Genomic DNA, 14,546 nt, shown 5'->3' on the forward strand with positions numbered 1-14,546 from the left:
GCTGAAGGGGGAGCCGCAGGGAAGTGGACGGCAGAGGGAGGAGGGCGACCCTGCCGGTCCTGCTTTGTGCTTTCACTGTTGCTGCTGGTTTAGACACTCGTTATGTGAATACCGCTGTTTTCACTGAAAAAAGGACTAAGGAAACCCAGAAGCCTTGAAACCCAACCACTGTTTTCACTTCTTGAGGTATTTTACTTGATGCTTCCCAAGCTGTTTATGGAATTTACAGACATAATTTTGGCTGCCATCTCTGGGTGGATCCAGGCAGTACAGGAGTAACTTCATGACAGAGGCAGTTTGTTAGGAATTGTGATCCATCTCCCCGTTATTCTCCAGCCTCCCTGCTTCTTTCAGCAGCTGCCATCCGGTGGGTTCACAGGGAGGTTAGTGGAGAGAGTGGAGGCATGGGTCCTGCCCACCCTGCCTTCCCAAACCCACCCCAGGTGCAGGGCCAACCGGCCCAGGGCCTGCAGGCAATGTTGTGTCTGCTGGGAGCTGGAGGTTTCACTCCAGACCACAGGTGGGGTCAGTAGTGAAGTCCTTCCCAATCTCATCCCTCATTCCTAGTCCCAGTGATGGACTGGATGCAGGGCTGAGCTCTGGGGCTGGCCGTAGGTTTGAGCTTTGTGCCCAAAGCTCTTTGAGATGCAGCCGTGTCACCAGGAGAACAAGTGGTGGCTGGAGTTCAGGTCTAAGTGGAGTGGGCTGCGATCCCCCTTGATTCCAGATCCAAAAAGGAACCAGGGCACCCTTGCAACTGGTTTGGGAGAACTTTGCTTTTTTTTTTTCCACCCATTTGAATAGGTAAAATGTGGGGGAGCGTGACCATTCCCCCCCAGCCATCCCCTCAGCCACTTCCCTGCAAATTCAGAGGTCCTATTTCCTGCATGTGTTTTTGCAGGAGACTCCTTCAAGGCCACAGGGCAGAGGGATCAGGGAAGCTCAGAACTGTGAGAATTGCCAACATGGTGTCAGCCTGAGCCTACTGGTGGGGGAGCAGTGGCAGACGACTTCTTCATGCCCAACACCTTTACCTGCTCAGAGGAAAACTTCTCTTTGATACGTGGTTTGACTCCACAGCTCGTTGAAGTTGTAAAGTAGGTATGCTTTTATTCAGCGCTGAGGTGCATGGAGATAGCTCCTCCAAAGTATGCACACCTCAGTGTTGTTTCCCCCTACATTTATCCTCTAATGTTACACGCTTATACATATTCATGACCTATCCCCACTTCGTATTATAATGAGCTAAAAAGTCCTTTGCGCATGCGCAGTGTCCCCCCCGTGGTCATGGGCGAGGGTCTCAGGATGAAGTAAATGAGTCTTCCTCTTGTGAGTAGGGGTCTTCAAGATGAAGTAAACGAGCCTTCCTCTTCTTAAACTTTTCACCTTTGGCACAGTTGAATGCCCCAGTAGTCACACAATTAGCTGAAACCAACCATATCTGTAATTCTTCTGTTAACTAGCAAAGATTTAGAACAGGGTGACCTTCCTGCAAAATTGATTGCAGGATGGGCAGGCAAGGAGTATCCCAAGCTAGCAGATGCTTGGGAGGCTCTGTCTTTGAACTAACTGATAAGTAGAAGGATGGTGTGAAATGTTATACTTTAGAAGGCTAGTGTGAAACAATTAACTCATGTTTAGTGGGGCCCCTAAATTCCACAGACTTATAACATAGTTTTCTTTCTACAACTTAAGTTAAGCTAAAAAGTACTTTATATTTTCCAGGCACTAGCGTTTCTTATATCAAGCCCCCTGTATCATCTTTTACAGCCTGGAAATAGAAGTTCTAATCTTCTGGAGAAGTTCTTCTGGATCTTAGAGCAGCTTCCAGTGCCTAAGGGAAAAGGGACTGGCAAAGGGGTTTTGGACAAGGGCCTGTAGGGACACAAGAAGAGGGAATGGCTTTAACCTGCCAGATGGGAGATTGAGATGAGCTCTTAGGCAGAAGCTCTTCTCTGTGAGAGTGCTGAGGCGCTGGCCCAGGGTGCCCAGAGAAGCTGAGGCTGCCCCATCCCTGGCAGTGCTCAAGGCCAGGTTGGACACAGGGGCTTGGAGCAAGCTGCTCTAGGGGAAGGTGTCCCTGCCAGTGGCAGGGGGTTGGAACTGGAAGAGCTTTAAGGTCCCTTCCAACACAAACCAGTCTGGGATTCTGTAATGAAAACACTGTTTCAGCAGATTCAGGTTTTCACCTGTGGCTCTCACAGCCAGTTTCACACATAACAGAGGCTGGGAAGCAAATCCCCCCTGAGCAAGAACCACCTGGCGGTTTCCTGCCCAAAGCCAAGGGGTTAATTGGATATTTAACAATGGCTTTTCGGAGATGTTTTCCCCTTGCAGTGATGTCTGTCCAGGAAGGGATGCAGATGGAGAAACTGCTCAGCTGCTGAGCAAGCAGGAAGAACAGTGTCTCATTGTGTGAAACCAAATTTGTGCACCTTTCACATCTGCCCATTCAGCTATCGACCACATTTCTTTGTCTACCAGGTCCTGTACTCATGCACTGAGCTATCGACCACTCTTGCCTCTGTGTTAAAATGCCTCCCTAGTTTTCTATGAACTTGGCACTCCCCTGAGTTCTACCTGATATTGCTACCTGCTCAAGGCAGCAAACCAGCAATTAAAGTCAGTATTAATATTTTATTATGTTGCCAAAGCCCTGTGCAGGAAGCCGATGCGACAGGTTGCTAATGCATTAACGCTTGCTCTCTCAATTGATTTCCAGGCTGTTGAGGTCAGCTTTGGAGCCAGTTATCGACCCCTGCTTTGGAGTCCAAGTCTTTGCTGCCTGCTTCCCTCAGTCAGGACCAAAGACCGTAATTGGAATTTCATTTTCCCGCAGAACATTACACAGGGGAATAAGGCTCTGAAAACTCTGAGCATCAGGCAGTTTATCCAATATGATCTTGTGCTCTTAAGAGTGAAGCAGTGTTGCAACCAAACAACAGGAGTGGGCCCCCATAAAGATCTATATCCAGAGTATGGCTGCTGTAAGTGCTTGAACTGGACCAGGCTTTACCAGCTCCATATAGAAGCAAGAGCTGCAATGAGCAGAAGACACTCACATCATGGGTGAAGGCTCGGCAGCAGACTTTATAAGCCCCAAACCTGCTTTATCAAAGTATGAGGTTAACTCCAGCCTCTGAAATGTGCTGAGACCAGAGTGGCAGGTGCAAGGTCTCATTATGTGTCTTGCAGGCTCTCACATACCTGTAATTTGTAGCACAAAGCATAAACCCATGCCATTGGTACAAACCAGATGCTGTTGAATGAAAACAAGCAGAAAACAAGGCAACCCACTGGATGTACCATTGGAGGAGGCCACAGCACCCCATCTAAAATAGCTGCTCTACTGATGCACTTCCTTCTGGAGCCTTTTGTCCACAAAGCACTGCAAGCCTGCTCAAGCAGCTGTTCAGGACTCCACGCAAGGGCCCAGAGATGTAAGGACACTCCAAACCCTGACCGACCTCTGCCGCTGCCAGCCCTTCTGCTGGCCGGGGTCTGCCTAGAAGGCTGATCCCACTCAACCCTCACAGCGCAGGGCTTAGCCCGCTGCACGCCCCACCCCTCAGGCCGCATCTTCCCTCCGGGCTAACTCCTGGCCCATCCTGCTCCCAGGCCGGGGATAACACCCGGTCCCCCAGCCTCGCCTGAAGCCGGCTCTCCGGCAGCCGCCTAAAGGCGCCACACTCCCTGACCGCCCACCCGCCGTCAGGAGAACCTCGATTCCTCCCACCCCACCCCGCGCACGGCGCAACCAACCAATCCCAGCACAGCTACCAGCTGACGTTAGGCCGCTAGGCCAATGAGAGGGCTGTATGGAGTCGGTGGCCCTCAGGGACCCGCCCGGCCGCGTAGCTGCGCCTGCGCTGCACCGCCCCCTGGCGGCCGTGGGGCGGGACCGTCGCTGCGGCGCGGCTGTCAGGCGGCGCTGCGGGCCGGGCGCAGCGGCAAGATGGCGGGGCGGGTAAGTGGGGGGGGAAAAGGGACGGATTCTTCTCGTCCCGCCCTGCCTGGCCCCTCCGCTATTGCCATTCCTCCGCTTCTGCTACTCCCTGGGCGCCGGGGTGGTTCGGTGGCTTCTGGCTGCCCCCCTGCCGGGGTGGTCGTTCAGCCCTGGGGGGTGTGTGGGGTCTCGTGAAGGTGCTGTGAGGCTGTGGTGGCTCTTCCAATGGTGTGGGGTCCCCTGAGGGTGCTGTGAGGATGTGGTGACCCCCCCCCCCCCAGTGATGTGGGGGAGCCCTGAGGGTGCTGTGGGGCTGTGTCTTTCTGGGGTCCGTCAAGGGTGCTGCGGGGTTTGAGGTGGCTTCTTGGTGATGTGGCACCCGGGACAGGGCTGTAGGGTTCCCTCAGGAGCGCTGTGAGGCCAGGGTGAGCACTATCCTGCGGATGTGAGTCAGGATTTAGGGTTCTGTACGGTTACTGCGAGGTTACAGTGGGTCTGTGGGATGCAGGGCAGGATTTTAGGGTATCCCAGGGGTGCTGTGAGGCTGTTGTAACCCCTCAGTGCTGTGGGGTGAGCTTCTAAGGCTCCCTCAGAAGCATCATGAGGCTGGGGTGACCCCTTTCTGTATGGGGTGTGGGGCTGGATCTTGGGGTACCTTAAGAGTGCTGTGAAGCCCTAGTGATCTTTTGCTGTCAGGATTTAGGGTTTCCTAAGGCTGCTGTGTCCCTCAGGCTCTGTGGGGAGCAAGGCAGGATTTTAGGGTGCCTGAGGGGTGCTGTGAGGCTGCAGTCACCCTTCTCTCTGTGGGTTATGTGGCAGGATCCTCTAAGTATATTGTGTAGGGAGTCCTCTAGAGGTGAATGTGGAGTGACCCCTTGGTGCTGTGGGATGTGGGGCAGGACTGTGGGGTTCCATGAGGGGCCTCTATGAGGCTGAGGTGCCTCCTGTCGCCATGGGGGTTGTGGCAGGATTTTGAAGTCTCCTAAGGATGCTTTGAAGCCCTGGTGACCCCTTGGTGCTGTGGGATATGGGGCAGGCTTGTAGGGCCTCCTCTGCCCTGCGGGCACCAGCCAAGCACCATGTTGTGATGTGGGTCCAAATTGCCTTGTGCAGTGGTTTTATTCTGTATTTATTTAAAAAATAAAAGAATCCCTTATTGATGATTGCTTAGATAACATCAGCAAGTGGCCAACAAGGCCTTAAAATGTGAAGGAACAGTTTTGTGTGTCAAATCACTCCTTGTAGTGCCCTGTATATCCACTTTGTTTTCAGGTGTCCATCTGCCAGTGCTGCAAGATGCAGTTAAGGTTGCTCTCTTTGCAATATGCTCAGGAATGCTTTACTGCCATCAGATTGGGCAAGTCACAGATTTGGTTAATGCCTGCTTCAGGCTGATACCTTCTGTCTTGGCCAGACAGTTCAGTGATTGATATGTTGGGGAATAGGTTTTCTTATTGGCTTCTATTATGGTTTGCCTGGTGGACACAAGGACAGATGGTGCAGTGGTGTGGTGCAGAGCAGTGGTGAGAAATTTGGTGTCACAGATGAGCAGATCTACTAAAGAGTCACCTCCAAAATGCTGATTAATTGAGAAAAACCCCACATGTTTTGAGGTCTGGCTCTTGTGAAGAGCTTTTCTTCTGTCCCTGCTTCAGATGTGCAGTCTCGCTTTCTTCCTTGCACCTTTTCTCTTCGTCTCACCCTTTGCAGTTAACCCAGAAGAAATCTGTGGGTTTTTAATAGCTTTGGTTTGGGATGCTGTCAATGTGAGTTAACAACTGAACCACCTGTTCTCTCCAGCTTGCATGTGGGATAGCAACAGCTCTCACAAGGGTGAGCAGGCAGCAGCATCTGCTTTGTGTGTGACATTGGAGCTATTTTGATCCTTGTCTGTATAAACAAGGACTAGTAGGTAGGAGAGTGGAGGTGTGTGATATCTCTAGGTATAACAAGTGAGTCTAATACTGGGACACTGATGTTGTTCTGTTGTCAGCATTTTAAAAGGTGCTTGAACCTGAGAATGGGGAGAGGAAGCTCCTGTGACTACTTCTGGCCTGAAACAATCTCCTGCAGTGCAATTTGGAGCTTAATCTCTTTTATTAGACTCATGTGACTGGATTTGTCTATGTATGCTTTTACAGAGAAATGAATGGCTTTCTTGAGGTAGGAGAGAGGCAAAATCTTTAATCTTCTAGTAATATTTTAAATAATTTAAACACTTCATGATCCAGCTCTCACCAATTGCTTGCTGCTGTTTCAGGTGGATTCCTCTGGTCCCTTAATTACACTGAGTTTGCTCAGTTGCAAGGAAGAGGCAGTGGGTAACAGTGATTGAAGCTTACAGGAAAAGTAGTTTATGAGGATTAGAAATAATGGCTGTTTCTGTAATAATTTATTCTGTGTCCCTCTCTGCATGGGAATCATTAGGCATACAGACCACTAGGTCTTGCTCAGACATCAGCCAACATCTGCTCCAGAAGCAGGAATAGGCTGCAGCTGTCTGGCTGTGTCCAAATCCCTTGGACCAAGGCTGGTCCTCTGAAAGTTAACTGATGCTGTCTGTAGCTAATTGAGTTGAACCTCATTAGGAATTAGTTCTCAAAGGGATGTAGAAAGGCCAGATGATTTCTCTGCCTTGTTCTAGCAGTGTCAAGCTCTTGATCCAGAACAAGCTGTGTCTCTGCTTGTATCAGATTGGAGACCTTACAGAGAGAAATAGTGTAGTAAATAAAGCAGGTCTGTGTGGCTGCAACTTTACTCTTGCAAGCTGCAGGAGGTCTGATTTTCTTCAGAGGAACTCTTGTGTGCTGTATGTTGGATGTTGGTGATTCCCTATCAGAGAGACTGATGTGTTTTTAAGGAAAATCAAGGTTTTGTAATAGCTGCAACTTATACAGCAGTTCATGGTGATTAGAAATAATGGCTGTTTTATATGGTACAAATGGTTTAACACCTTAATTTTTCTTTATTTGCTGTTTGTGACTTGTGAAGTGGTATTGCCATTAGCCCAGTGATAGGAAACACTTGCCTGTTTGCTTCTCAGGAGAGATTCACATCTGTGTTGGGTTGGAAGTGATACTGGTTTCACTGAGGTGCTTCTGTTGTTTGCCTTGGGGAACTGTGCTGCATCTCTGCCTGTGTCTTGAGCAGAAGATGTACTGTGACATCTGTTGAAATCAACTGTAAAAATTGAGAGTGTAGTGGTAGTGGAGAACAGACTGTACCCCTGGATGTTCCCATGGTGCGTAAGACATCGCTGGACTAACGTGCTCTCTTGTACTCCTTGCAGTCAATCTCAGGACAGTTTCAGGTTGGATGGTTTGGTACAAACTTGGAATAATAAGGATTGGGTTTTATGGTTATGAGTTAAGTCTGATTCTGCTGACATATGGAATCAGCCTTCATAGACACAGGCGTCATCAGGCAACCAAAGAAAGGTGTGTGAATCAGCTTAGCTCTTCAATCATCACTTATCTTTTTTTGGTGTTTCCTAATATGTAATATGAAGATCTAGGTGTTCAGCAGTGTTTTAGGGAAATGGGAGAAAATGAAATCCAAATTTCTGTTCCTGAGATCACTTCTGCAAATGTGTACGTGTCTTGTGAAATCATCACAAACAGACTTGTATCCTGCTTGGTCACTGCAGTGTTATTTGGAAGGATGGGCTTCAGAGTGTGGTCTCTACCTGATGCAGTCATTCACAAACCTGTCAGGATGCTGGCTCAGGTTTGGGAAGTTCTGTGGCAAAGAGCAGATTTTTATGACTAAATTTCCAGATTGGCTGTCTTCAGGAGGGTTTTTGACCTCCAAGATAAGATCTGTGAGCATTAAAAATCAAGCAAGGAGCACAGTTGCTACAGTTAACAGAAATCTTTCAACACAATATCCCATTATGCTGCATTTGAGCCAACTGGTCATAGCTGCCGCTTGTTAAATCAAGGCTGAGTATATAGTTCTTGAGGCACTTTTGCCGCACTGCTGCCCTGGTCTGCTCTTTCCTGTGTATGCATGTCAAATACTGGGTTCCGTAAGATCAGATGTTTGCAGCATAAAAAGATTTAACGCATTTCTCTGGATCTCTTGGGATGCAATAAAGCAATGACCTTCTGTCAAAAAATCTGGAGTAATTTATGCCCTAGAGTTGTGTCAAGTCACAAGCTTTTTCTGTAGAAAATACAGAAATACTTGCAAGGTATTGTGTCTTAAACACAAACTGCTTATAACCAGCTAATGTTTGGTACATTGGTCAGTGTCCTGGAGAAGTTTGGTGCCAGATGCAGCCCAGCACTGATGGGGGTGAGCTGCAGATCTGCAGGGAAAGCAAGCAGCATCTCAGGCTTTCACAAGGCAAATTTCAGGTTTAAGGGGATATTTTTAACCTTGCTCCTGTTGCCATTGGGTAATTTTCTAAATAAATGGGAAGAAATTTGCATCTATTAGGTGTTCTAACAGCAAATGTGTGAAAATCCTGCGATTTCCATCCTAGACTAATGCCTTGGACGTGGCTATGTGATGGTTCATTCCTTTTCAGCATTTTAAAAAGAGGTTTAGATGAAACACAACAAGTAGCAATTCCCTGTAATTAAATGGTGGATCATCTTGTCTCATGGCAGAAATGTGAGGCAACAGACACTCCAAAACTGAATGTGTTCATTACAAACACAGATATTCTGGGTCATTAACGCTTAATTGGAAGGTGGAGTTGATGTTCTTGCTAAACTGTCAGGAAACAGCTTAGTGGTTATATGGCACAGCAGCACAGGTACAGATATATCTTCTGAAATCACTTCACTTGATCCTATTATAAAGAACTTGTCTGGGGGATGATGTCTTTGGGGAGAACAACCTGTTTAGATTATAGATGCTGTATGATACCAGTGGTCTATAGAAGTTCTTCAACACGCTTGTTTCTTCTGCTCTTTCGGATCAGGCAAACCCTTCAGTCTTGGAAATAAATTGTGGTTCTGCTAACATTGCAGAATACTGGCAATAATACAGCCAAATTCCCAAAGCTGTGAGCTCGTCCTAACCGCACTGGGTAAAACAGTATTGGAGTTAGGAAGCTGTTGTTGGAAGAGCTGAATTGATTTGGCTGTAAACTTGGGTTACAGCCAAAGGGTAAGCAAGCAGTCACCACCCTAAAAACCAATATCCTGTAGTTGCTAAGATAATAAAATCCCAGACTGGTTTGTGTTGGAAGGGACCTTAACACCCATCCAGTGCCAACCATCTGCCACGGGCGGGGACACCTTCCACTAGAGCAGCTTGCTCCAAGCCCCTGTGTCCAGCCTGGCCTTGAACACTGCCAGGGATGGAGCAGCCACAGCTTCCTTGGAATTTTCAGGTGGTTTTGGCTGCTGTGTTCACGTGGGGCCGCCTCAGGCGGCTGAGTGAGCACAGGGAGGTAATTCATCCAGGTGGGAGCATCATGTGTGGGGGGCGTGGGAAGGAGGGTGGCATCTCATCCATCCTTCTTTTCTGGGCTCTGTGTTGAGGCTGTCTCGGTGTCGGCTTGCTCAAAACCTTTTACAAAAATCTGAATGTGAACTCTGAGATTTTAGCTTTCCCACTATGTTCCTCTTTCAGGAGGAGGAGAAAATTGGTCTTTAGGAGCTTGTTATTAAGAGAGAATGCAGCTCCTTCCTGGTGAGAGTAAAAGGCTCCAGCAAAGTAAGCTAGAGGTCAAATGGAGCTGGTGGGAAGTCTGATTCTGAGCAGCCACCCAGGGCTATTTGTCCCAGGGCTCAGTGGGCGCAGCAGGGTTCTCTGAGTGACTGTGCATCTGGAAAGGAGGCCTCTCTTCCCAAGCCTAATGTTGTTGTAGGTGTTTGATCTCTTCTTGTAGCTGCAGAGCTCTGGAAGCTTTATTTAAGTATTTTTCTGAGATGTCCAGAAAAACCTTCAGTGAACTGGTAACTTATTTTGTTTTAGAAACACAGCATTTAGGCCATCTCAGGTTGCTGCGTCTGGTCCCTGGTATGGGCATCACGTTGTCAGTCCTTTCATAGCTATTACTAAATGCTGCCTCTAAAGGAGTTAGGATTTTGTCTTTACTGTAGGCTATTACAGGTTAGGAACCCTTTCTTAACTGCTAGTCAGTGGCTGTGTTAGTCTTCCTCTGGTTTTACATAAATTTCTACTGTCCTTTAGTATATAGTTTTTCCTCTCTGTTACTCATGTTCCATGATGCATGTGTGTGTGTAGAAAGTAATCATAATCCTCCGGCTTTCCTATGCTAGGAGAGATTGATTTGTTGTCTCCTCTGAGGCTACTGACCCAGCTTTGCTGCAGCTCATCTTTCTGCATGCTAGTGCTGTTCATGATCTGTGTGCAGCAGGCTCCTGATGTTTTTATGTTCATCAGGGATTCTGTTGTCACTTGGTCCACTGGATCTTTAGATACAGGCTGTATCAGGCAATAACTTCCATCAGGAGCATGGTCCTGGATAACGTGTGGTCTGCAGATCATCACCTCAGTTCCCTGTTTGTCTTCAGGTCTCCTTTAATATCACAAGTCTTCCTTTCAGTATTCCAACTTCATTTTATTTGCAGACTTTTAATGGTGTATGAGTGTTTGACTTGGAGCATCTGTGAGTCAGCCACAGCCACGCATCTGCTTGCTCCCTAGTAAACAGGGATTAAGAATTATTAATTAAGAATATTTTTAATTATATATTATTAATTATTAATTAAGAATTATTTCTTCCCAAGAAAACTCCTGCACAAGTTCTTCATTGCCCAGCAACTGTTACAGCAAAGCTTGGATGCTTTTTGGACTGGAAATCCCCATTTCTACACAGCTGGCATTGGGCTCTGCAGAGGAAACTTAAATGTCTAGTACCTGGGCTTGTGATGTTCCTAATGCTTGCCTGCCAGCATCTGCATGATAGAAATTATGTATATATACCTGTGCATATAATAAATGCATGTGCATGTCTATATCTTCTACACAAAAGAAAGTCTTAAACATGTAACACTTTGACAATATTTGTCTTACACAGACTCTGTAGGAACAGTGCCCAGAACAAACCTGCCTTAGCATTATAAACCTTCCTGTTTTATAATCTCTCTGGTAGGATTAGTACATGAAATGAGTTCAGCTCTTTCAAATGAAGAGCATCTCTGCTGTAGCATTTAATGGTTTAGCTCTTCTGTTAAGTAACAACTGACAGGTAGCAGCGCAGTTCTGTTATCTACCACCAACTTACATTCTGTGGGATGAGTAACGGGAAACACATTTTTCTTTAGCTTCCTCTATCATCAGCCTTAACAAGTCACAAATATTAACAGTATTTTTGTACTATGTGCTCAGCCATGCAGCAATGGAGTATAGTGAGAATGAATAGAATGAATGTGAGTATTCATTCTTTTCCCCAGGCATATTTTAAACCAGCACTGCCTTGCTTTTGCTTTGGATGCTTATTTTGAAATTCAGAAGGAGAAAAAGTGTGGTTTATAAAAAGCTTGTATAAAAATATTCAAATAACTTGGCATGGCATTGTGGGCTGAGCTCCCCTAATGTGCCAGAACTGGGTTTCCTGTTCTCGTAGAGGAAGACTGGACTCAGAGACTGGAAGTCTCTGAAAGATCAGACGTTATGGAGATTGTTTCTGTTATGAAGCTGTATGGTTTTTGAAGCTGTTTGTTTTTTTGAGCAACTTCTACTGCGTAAAGGTAAAATACATCATCGGTAACGTGTTTAAACTAAACCAAGGGAAGTTCAGGGTAGAGCTCTTAGGCAGAAGCTCTTCCCTGTGAGGGTGCTGAGGCGCTGGCACAGGGTGCAGTGAAGCTGTGGCTGCCCCATCCCTGGCAGTGTTCAAGGCCAGGTTGCATGGGGCTTGGAGCAAGCTGCTCTAGTCGTAGGTGTCCCTGTCTGTGGCAGGGAGTTGGAACTGCTTTGTCATGAATCCAAAGTGAGGTCCTTCACATTTGTCTTTCTGCATGAGATTTATCAGTGCATCATGTGGTCTCATTTTGCTCTTGATTAAACAGCAGGAATATTGGAGAAGAGCTCTGCTTAGACATGGATTTAATAGAGGATGCCACAGGACCAGTGATGGATGCCTCTGGCTGAGGATGCTTTAGAACAAAGGTGCTGTCTCTGATGTGAGGTCACCTCCCAGAGCTGTGCTGTCCTTGGAGTCTTCTCCTTGCATAAACCAGGACAGTAACTGGAGGGAGGGAAGACTTCTTTTGCTACTTTAAGCCCAATGTTGTGGACCTGGGTATAGCTGCAACCCATGAAGATGTATGTGGGTCACCTTCAAGCTAGTACTGACAGCAGTGTAACTGCAGCAGATGGCATTCACTCTCAGCTGCAAGATCTGCTTTGTTACAGCAGAGCTTTTTGTTGCCTTGCCTAGTTGCTAGCAGTAAGCTGCTAGTTAGCTTAAAATTAGCTTGTGTAAATATACTTGGAGGTTCCTTAGAAATACTCTTAAGGATTTGCTTCCTCTATTCCCTGAGGTGTGGTGTGCAATTGCACGCAGTAAGAGTGCTGGATGGCAGAGGGGGAACAGGGTGCAGGGAAGCTGAAACCTAAAATGCAAGAGCTTACATTATTCCTTGACATTACTACCACTGGCGCATGACGGTCCTCTAGGCTCTGGTGGCTTGTGCTACAGCTCTAGACTGCTGCATTTATGCCAGAAAACCTTACTCCGGAGCAGCCAGTGCCTGTGGCTTTTCTGCCACAGCTCAGTTGCTCCACAGACAAGAATCCCTGTGAGCAGGGGATGTGACTGTTGGGGTGAGGAGAGGTAAGAGGAAGTGCCTGCAATTCACTAAAATGGTGTGTTCCTCCTTCCTGTCTGCTGCTTTAGTTTAAGGATCATCTCTTACATCCAGATTTCCTCAAATGGATGCTCATGAAAACCTGTGTCCATTGAGTCCTTTGCTTGCATGAGCTGTTAAAAACACTTCTGTATATTGATAATGTATCGAAGTTCTGCAAAATGTTGGCACCTGAGGAGGGCCTATACTGGAGAGCTGGGAGCACAGTGCAGGTTATAGATGTGCCCTGAATGGTTGCTCATTGCCAAGGGAGAAATGGGCTTCTGCCAGACACCCCAGGAGGAGAATGAGCCAGGCCATGGGATGGTTAGTGCAGTCTGTGCTGATACCATTATTTCACTTGTCTGGTACCCAAGGTTGTTTTATTACATGTCTGTCATCTTCTGGAGCTTGCAAAAGAAGCTCTTGATGCTGGATTTGAAATGCCTTCCTTTATATTTATGCATTTCCATAAAGCAAAGCTTGCACATTCCCAAATGGGGACAGGAGTAACAAGGGAGAATAGCAATTTTACCAGGCACTTGCTGTTTACATGCAGGAAACACTTGGTCAGGAAGGATTAAAAATGCTATTGAGGACTGGTGCTGTAAAAAGATTTAATCCAGGAGCTCTGTGTTCAGTCTTCTCCAGAAGTATCCTACCTAATGCACTTTATCAGGGCATGCCCTGCCCAAAATGAACTCCTTGCAAATGGAAGGAGAAATGACAAAATGGTGAATGCTTTTTTTTGTGTGAAGTGGCCAAAGATAGGGAGTCTGAAGAGGGAGGTTTCAGAAGCCCACTGATGGACATGTATTTTTTTTTATTACAAGAATATTTGAGTCTCTTATTACACTTCAGATTCAGGTAGATAAATCTGTTTCAGGGCTGAAAATGGAATCCTTTTCTGTTGTCACATATGTCAAGGCCAATTGAGCATTATTCAGTCAAAATAATGAATTAGTCCTTTTCTAAAGAGCAAGTACTCTAGAAGAATTCCATCCCCACGTCAAATTTTGATTTTGGGCTGGAGGGCAGGCTGGATTCAGGCCACATGGAGATGAATTTGCTGTCCTGGCCCAGAGGAAGGTTGAGCAGGATGTTAACTCCTGGGAAATGATCTAGATGTGTGTGTTGGGATCAGTGTGTTTCTTTCTCTTATTGCGAGGATTTAAAGGTGTCGTAAAAGAAAATCCATTCTGAATTGCTTTTAGCAATAGGTTAACACTGACAAATAGTTTCTGTTGCATTGTCTGCAGATTTGTGTCTGAGAAAGAAAGTAGTTGTGTTTTGATTCTAAAAATAACATCTGGGGGTCAAGTGTAGCTTGTCTCCAAATTCAGCCTTTCAGTCTATAGCTAACAATGGAAGCATCTTTCTGTTTCCATTCTTTTCTCCACTGCTGGAGGCATTTTGAGCCCCAAATTCTTGTTTTGTGGAATATTTCTGTAGAAGCAAATGGGGTTTGGGGTATAGGATGAGCTGAGGTTCCTTTGCCATGCTCTTTCTATAATGCTGCCTCAGCATGGGGATGCAGTAGCTTGGGCTAAGATTGATAGTGTTTGGTTATTTTAGTGGCTGATTCCTGAGTACTAGTGGAGGGGAAAAAAATGAGCAGATACTCTTGCAATAGCATTGCTCTTTGGGCTTCTGGGGGGGGGGGGAAGAATGGGGGAGAACACCCCATAAAGTTTGTAATAATTATTTGAATAGCGATGGGCTGGAACTGACTATTGAACTGAATTTTCTCCTGTTTGTTCTGATGTTTCCTATAGAGCAGAAACTGCTATTTTCATCATGATACTTCTTTTGAGAAGGTTTCTAGA

The 14,546-nt window shown here is 46.5% G+C and overlaps 1 protein-coding gene across 2 annotated transcripts in view; it reads left to right on the forward strand.

Moving 5' to 3' along the window:
• Positions 1-3,901: 3,901 nt before the first annotated feature.
• Positions 3,902-14,546, forward strand: part of NSF (N-ethylmaleimide sensitive factor, vesicle fusing ATPase) — a 64,503-nt gene continuing 53,858 nt past the window's right edge. For both annotated transcript variants that reach the window (XM_080633590.1, XM_080633589.1), the window contains exon 1: positions 3,902-3,967. In XM_080633590.1, the coding sequence (XP_080489716.1) occupies positions 3,956-3,967 (12 nt within the window). In that variant the 5' untranslated portion in view covers positions 3,902-3,955. The remainder of the gene's footprint in view (positions 3,968-14,546) is intronic.

The sequence above is a fragment of the Psittacula echo genome, assembly GCF_963264785.1.
Source record: "Psittacula echo genome assembly, chromosome: 23".
NCBI classification, from domain to species: domain Eukaryota; kingdom Metazoa; phylum Chordata; class Aves; order Psittaciformes; family Psittacidae; genus Psittacula; species Psittacula echo.